Source organism: Macaca fascicularis, chromosome X (assembly GCF_037993035.2).
Source record: "Macaca fascicularis isolate 582-1 chromosome X, T2T-MFA8v1.1".
Classification (NCBI taxonomy): domain Eukaryota; kingdom Metazoa; phylum Chordata; class Mammalia; order Primates; family Cercopithecidae; genus Macaca; species Macaca fascicularis.
Genome location: NC_088395.1, coordinates 132,998,881 through 133,006,843, shown reverse-complemented (window position 1 = coordinate 133,006,843; position 7,963 = coordinate 132,998,881). Strand labels below are relative to the sequence as shown.

Genomic DNA, 7,963 nt, shown 5'->3' with positions numbered 1-7,963 from the left:
TGGCCAGGCTGGTCTGGAACTCCTGACCTCAGGTGATCCGCCTGCTTCAGCCTCTCAAAGTGCTGGGATTACAGACATGAGTCACCACGCCTGGCTGATAATTCTTAAAACTTAACAATAAAAACAAAATGATGAAATGAAAAACAATTTAAAATTGATCACAAGATTTGAACAGAAATCTTCCCACCCCAAAGATATACAAATGTCAAACAAGCATATAAAACGATGTTCTCAACCTCATATAACATTAAGGATTGCAAATTAAAACAATAAGATACCACTACTTACCTATTGGAATAGCTAAAATTCCAAACACATCACCAATGTTATTAAGGATGTGGAGTAACAGGAGGTCACATTCGTTTCAGGTGGGGATGCAAAATGAGACCATCAGTTTCAGATGACAGACTGGCAATTTCTTACCAAGCTTAATGTAGTCTTATATAATCTAACAGTCATGCTCCTTAGTATTTACTGTAATGAATTGAAAGTTTATGTCAACACAAAAACCTGCCCATTAATCCATTAATGTTTATAGCAAGTTTATTCATAATTACCAAAACCTGGAAGAAACAAAGATGTTCTTTAATTGGTGAATGGACGAACAAATGCGATATTTCCATTAAATGGAATATATCATTCACCAATAAAAATAGATGAGCTCTCAAGCCATGAAAAAAATGCGGAAACCTGAAATACATATTGCTAAGTAAAAGAAGTGAATCTGGAAAGGCTACCTACTATATGATTCTGATTATATGACATTCTGGAAAAGACAGAACTATCAAGAGAGTAAAAAAAATCAGTGATCACCAGAGCTTCAGGGCTGGGGTGGGGGACAGCAAAGAGGGAAGTATAGGTGAAGCCTAGGGGATTTTAAGGCAATGAAACTATTCTACAATGGTGGATACATGCATATACATATATACACACACACACACACATTCTATATGTCAAAACTCATAGAATTTTCAACACAAATACTGAATCCTGATGTAAACTATAGATTTTAGTTTATGATAACATATTAATATTCACTTATCAATTGTAAAAAATTCATCAATTAGTGCAAGATGTAAACAGTAGGAGAAGCTGTGTGTATATGTGCCTGTGTGTGGGTAATATGAAAACCCTAATTTCTGCTCAATTTTTCTGAAAATCAGTAAATACTCTAAAAAATAAAGTATATTAATTTCAAAACTATTATGGTAAAAGAAAAATATAAGGAAATTTTTAGCAAGAAACCAGATATAAGATCACTGTAAAAGTTATATTTCATTTATATACATTATCAACAAATAGAAAATGCCATTTTAAAAGATACTATTTTCATTTTCAATGACATTACTAGAGCCTAGGAACAAAGATAACAAATATATACATGGCCTTTGTGTGTAAAATGATAAAAATTTTATTTAAAGGCATTAAAGGTAGAGAACTCAGAGTCTTAAATTTATCAATTATCATTGAAAATATCTAGCCATGTTTCTCAACTCGGAGTGCATAAAACATTTCCTGAACGTGTTAAAAATCTCTATGTTTGACCACCTCTCAACCTCTCGAGATTAAGCAAATACGATAATCTCATAGATAAAATTTAATTGAAACACAGCCATCCCAACAGACTACAATTAGAAGTCAAAATATATAAAGCACTATGATTCAAAAAGAACAGACAAAAATATCAAGTTTTAAAATAAATATTTGAAGGACAAAATAAGCATTTCACAGAACAGAAAGCACAACATCCATAATCCTGAAAATATGGTTAACTGAGAAATTCAGAATAAAACCACAATAAAATACAGTTTTTATGATATCATATATCTCTTCATTTAAATGTATATATTTAATACTTCTTATTACCTTTAATGTTTACAGAAAAATTAATGTAAATGTATCCTAAACTGTTTGGATTACCGCTTTTTATAAAATATTCCAATAGTTTTCGGAGTACAGGTGGTTTTTGGTTGCATGGATTAGTTCTCTCGTGGTGCTTTCTGACATTTTAGTGAACCGATCACCTGAGCAGTGTACACTGTATCCAATGTGTAGTGTTTTATCCCTCACCCCCAACCTTTCCCTGAGTCCCTAGAGATTATTATATCGTTCTTATGCTTTTGCATCCTCATAGCTTAGCACTCACTTATCAGTGAGAACGTATGATATTTTCTTTTTCATTCCTGAGTTACTTCACTTAGAATCATAACCTCCAGCTCCAAGTTGTTGCAAAGTACATTATTTTTTCTATATCAACCAAATTGAAATAAAGTTTAAAATCCAGCGAAAGATAGTGATGATGTTGAGAAACTGGAATTCCCTTCCACTGTGGGAATGTATATTGTTATACCAACTCTGGGAAATAATTTGACATTACCAAGATGAACATATCCTGCAACCTAATATTTCACCCCTTAATATATTCCTTCCCTGGAGAAACTCCTACATTTTAACTAGGAATCATGTAGTAGAATGCCAAGAGAAACACTCTATGACAAACATACACACATACACAGAGACACACACACAAACACACACAGTCCTATCAATAGTAAAACAAATATACAAATGGTGGTCTCTTCATACAATAAAACAGTGTGTTGAGAGAAGGATGACAAGTTTCCTGTTAATGTGGAGTGTGGTAGTTAGAAAGTATAAGCATGAGGTGAGATTGGAAAGGGATGTTGGAGCCAGATAATGACTGACTTTGTTAAGAAGTTTAACATTTTTCCTATAGGTGAAGGGCAGCTTTGGATATTTTTAAGCAAGAGACAAGATCCAGTTGTATTTGAAAGGTTGCTCAGACAACAGTGTTTAAAATGACTGGGAAAAGGGGACAAGAGTACTAGTTAGAAAGGTGTTACAATTAATCAGTAAGGAAATACTTTTGCCAATAGGGACTTATTCACAACTGTTACCCTAAAACAAACAAACAAACAAAAAAAACCCTACTCTGTCTTGGGATGCTAAAGGGCTACACTCTAGAATAGTGAGTGGATACTATTCCAGCACCTTCATGCATTGGTCTTGGACCATTGGTGACCACAGGTGTTAGGCAGGATGAAAAAATTACCTGAACCTAGGACATCCATGGGCATTTTCTCCACCTGGTAAACTCATTCCTTAATAGCCTACTGAAATTCCTGTCTTTTGAAAAATCTGCACTAGTATTCCAAGCAGAATTAATGTCTCCCACTTCCAGGCTTTCATCATAGTACAATAAAATTAAAACAAATTATTTTTAAAAGACATTTGGGAAATATTTTTCAAACTGTTAAATTGGCATAACCTGTGATACAAAACTTCCACCACTAGGAAGGTATGTGCACAATGATGAATACACAATTTTTTAAAATTAGAATATTCTTTGTTTGCTTTGTAATAGCAATCTCCTGGAAACCACCAAAATGTACATGAGGAGGCTGGTTAAGTAAATGTGGCTACATCCATACAATAAAATGTCAATTAGTTATTAAAGACAATGAAGAGTGAATACCGATTTGGAAAAAAATATCCAAAATATACCCAATGACAGAAGCAAGATATAGATAAAAGGGTGCAATGTGTGAGCATTTACATATCTGTAAAGAAAACTTCTGGAAAGAAATACAAGAAACTGTAAATAGCATTTGCCTTCAAGGAGGGCAACTGAGCATTTGGAGTGGTAGTGTCATTTCTTTTTCATAATGCTTTTTGTATTACCTGGATTTATTTCATTACATGCATTATTTTATTTTAAATAACAAGCTTTTTAAAATGGAAATTATTGTACTCTTTAAAAATGAAAATCCTACTTATGTACCACATCTATTACACTGTAGTTTATTTGTTAATATGCTACATTTTCTCACTTGACTATGAGCAACTTAAGGACAGAACCTGTCTTATTGGTCTTCATATCCACAGTGCCTAAGCACAGTGCCTGATAGTAATGGACACCCAAGCAACTGAATAAAAAGATGAATAGATATTGATTGAATGAATGAATGGATACAGGAATCAATGCATGAATAAATAAATAAATGCATTAGTGAATGAATGGCAGATAGTAAAGTCAAGTTCAGTAAAGGACAACAATTGTAGTCCTTCACAAACTCATCTATGGCCCTTCATCTATGTTTTGAGGATTCATTATGAGAAGAAATTCAGGAAAAACACAATTGCTTTACATTCACAGGTGACCTAACTGATCGAGTACAGAATCATATTAATTATGCACGAGAGCAATGAAGTACATTTTATCCTAGGCTGCATCAAAAGCAAATCACTGTGAAATGAACTGAATGATTTAACAACATCCAATGCATAAAAGGTCCTCCTCACCTTAAAGGTCTTCAGGACAGCCTCTTAATTTGATTTCTGTTTTGTTGTGCTATCTTCATTTTATGGTCTTTAGTTCTCCTTATTACAAATGTAATTTTTAAGGGTCAAATTAATTTAATTTCACTTTGGCTTTGGGATGGTTGAATGCAAGGTTGTGAAAACCACTAGCTTAAAACAGGTGCTCTGCAAAACTTTCTGCCAAGCCTCCCTAAGTCAGCAAGACACCAATAGAAAAAAGTGTAAACTGGAGAGTTCACAGCTATTCTGTAATAGTAAGGAGAAATGATGGATGTTCCAAACATTGTATCAACGCCAGAGGGTGGCATTGTCATTGCTTACACCCCGTCCCCCATCCCTGAAGCCCGAAAGGCTTGCCTTACACTTTTCTACAAAAGCAAACTGAATGGATAAATGTGCAAGTGCACAAAGTGAAGCTTTCCAGGGGATTTCAAGGGTGCATGATATTGCATCTAGCTCGGGTTCAATTAATATTGACTAAAATTAGGGAGGTAACATCATCTGCACAGATGAGCTTGGAGTTAAATCCCTTGGTTTTGTATGTCAGCTCTGCTGCTTACTAACTAGGTGAATTTTGACAGTTTACTAAATCTTTCTGTCTCTTGGTATACTCTTCTGTGATATGGGAATAATAATAGCACCTTCCTCTCAAGATTATTAAGAAGACTGAAAAAGAATATCAATTTAGCATAGCACTTGGCTTTTAGTATGCACTTTATTAATGACTTTATGTTTTTTCCACATTCATAAAACTAAATACATTGTGGAGCCAAGATTTGAAGCAGGTTTTGTCTGACCAGAACAAACTGGAGCCAGGCAGATAAGGTACAAATACAGGCTTCATCAGTTACTAACCATTTTACTTTGGTCAAATCTATGGGATGGTCTTTAATATAATGCATATTCTGGCCAGGCTCAGTGACTCATGCTTGTAATCTCAAAACTTTAGGAGGCTGAGGAGGGAGAATTGCTTCAGGACAGGAGTTCAAGATCAGCCTGGGTAACATAGCAAAACCTGATCTCTACTAAAAAAAGATAGCCAGGCATGTGACACTCACCTGTAATCCCAGCTTCTCAGGAGGCTGAGGTAGGAAGATTGCTTGAGCCTTAGAGGAGATATATATACATATAAACACATTATATTATGTACATATGTATATATGTATATACGTATATATACATATATATGCATATATGTGTGTGTATATATATATTACACATTCCTTCACCTAGCACATCTAACATTTAGTATCTTGTTGAATATAGATAAAAGTAAGGAAAGTGTCTGAGTAAACAAGGAGAGAAGAAGGAAGGCATAGGCTTTATCCTCAATGATTTTACAATCTTCTAGGGAGAAGATAACATTGAAGCGATAAATAATAAGTAAGGTTTAATAAGTGAAGTGTAAATGACTGGTGAAGGCTGTAGCTTGAGAATCAAAGGAAACAGAGGAGGAGATCTAAAAAGCCTAGCTGGACTGATAAGGGGCAGGCAAGGCTCTCTCTCACACTGGTCATTTCACTACATCATTATGCATTCAGGACTTATTTTCTCACTTTATCCACTTATTTTCAGATTTTTGGTGTCGCTTTCATTGTTAGACTCTTATCATGTTTTCATTTGATTGTACTGATTTTTTGAGACTGCTGCATAGGCTCAAAGCTGAGTAAACTGCTACTTCAGCATGTCACCACAAAACATAAAGATATATATTGACTCTGTGTCAAACATCAAACTGATCTTTTAAATTGCTTTGATGACTTACAGGGCTATGCTTAGTGTAGGTCTAGTTTTATTGTACAATGACTATCTCAGATTGCCAAGATGAATTATACAGATTTTCCAGAATAAGGTGAGATATTTCACCAGTTGTAAAGAAACTAACTCCCTATTTGACTTCTGTCTTGATTAGAGAAAAAAAAAAAAATACATCTGTCAATCAACAAAAACAATATCCGGAGGCCAAAGAGATTGGGGTAGCATGGATGAACCACAATGTATAAATGGGGATATTTTCTATTCCCATTTGTGTTATTGTCCTTGGACAGTGAAATAAATTATTAAAACAAGGAATTGGAATCACAGCCCTTCAGAAAAATAGAGGTTATTATAGGGTAAACATTGTCCAAAAGAAGATTTGGATTATCCGCATAAACTCTAATCTTTACTCAAATAAAGACTAATTTTTCCTGGGTGACTTTGCTATCTTAACCCAGTCAAAGTGCTGTTAATTCAGTCTACAAATGTGTCCTCTTTTATTGTCTTCATACATGCTACTCCTTGTGCCTGGAATTCTACACCCTAAACTATTTGCCTATGTAACTCCTTCTCACTCTTCACCCCTTGGTTCAATCAATATAGAAACCTTCCTTGATCCACATGACTATATCAAATATATCTATTATAATCTCAACACATAATTTTTTTCCACAACACATGGAAGCATTGCAACTTATAATTTGCCATTTATGTTTATGCAATTATTTTATTAGTATCTTCCTTCTTTCACTTTAACTATAAGTGTATAACAGCAGGAACCAGAGCATATAGCATAGTTCCTGGCTTACAGTTGGTGCATAATACTAATATAGTGAATAAATGAATAAATTTCAGTTTTACCTAATTAGATTATGTTATACCTAAAGGTAAATGCTTTGCTTTAAGAAAACTCAATATACATAGATTTTAAAGTTTCACTTGTGAAATTAAGAGCTAGCTAAGAATGGAGGTATATTTACTTGTTGAGGGCAGAATTAATCAGATTCCCACGTTTAATTTATGCTTCAAAGAAAGTTTCTCATCCTGTGACTTACCATTCTGCTCTGTGCTATATGAGAAGTATCAAATCAGTATTTGAGACACTACAGCAGAGTACGAGTCTGAGGCGGAGGGAGTCATGGCAGGACAAGCGTTTAGAAAGTTTCTTCCACTCTTTGACCGAGTATTGGTTGAAAGGAGTGCTGCTGAAACTGTAACCAAAGGAGGCATTATGCTTCCAGAAAAATCTCAAGGAAAAGTATTGCAAGCAACAGTAGTCGCTGTTGGATCGGGTTCTAAAGGAAAGGGTGGAGAGATTCAACCGGTTAGCGTGAAAGTTGGAGATAAATTTCTTCTGCCAGAGTATGGAGGCACCAAAGTAGTTCTAGATGACAAGGATTATTTCCTATTTAGAGATGGTGACATTCTTGGAAAGTACCTAGACTGAAATAAATCACTATTGAAATGGCATCAACATGAAGCTGCCCATTCCACTGAAGTTCTGAAATCTTTCATCATGTAAATAATTTCCATAGTTCTCTTTTATAATAAACTAATGACATCCAGTGTCTCCAAAATTATTTCCTTGTGCTGATATAAACATTTACAAATAAAAATATGTAAATAAAAAAAAAACAAATCAGTATTTGAGTTTTTAAATCCAAGAACCGAGTAATTCCAGAAATATAGCCCTTATACTATTCAGAGGTCTTTGGAGAGACATAACCAACAGGATACATATGGATAGATAGATATAGATATAAATGTAGATATATGAAAGGATACTTGCTAGGAGAATTGGCTCACACAATTACAGAGGCTGAGAAGTCCCATGACAGAACATCTGCAAGCTGGGGACTCTGGA

The 7,963-nt window shown here is 34.5% G+C and overlaps 1 protein-coding gene across 1 annotated transcript; it reads left to right on the top strand.

Annotated features, from left to right (window-relative positions):
* Positions 1 to 7,198: 7,198 nt before the first annotated feature.
* On the top strand, positions 7,199 to 7,676 carry LOC102138628 (10 kDa heat shock protein, mitochondrial). Its single transcript, XM_045383575.2, has one exon. The coding sequence runs from the start codon at positions 7,238 to 7,240 to the stop codon at positions 7,544 to 7,546; it is 309 nt and encodes a 102-aa protein (XP_045239510.2). The 5' UTR covers positions 7,199 to 7,237; the 3' UTR covers positions 7,547 to 7,676.
* The last annotated feature ends 287 nt before the right edge of the window (positions 7,677 to 7,963 follow it).

Coding starts and splice junctions, on each gene's coding strand:
- LOC102138628 (XM_045383575.2), top strand. CDS start 7,238: ATGGCAGGACAAGCGTTTAGAAAGTTTCTTCCACTCTTTGACCGAGTA.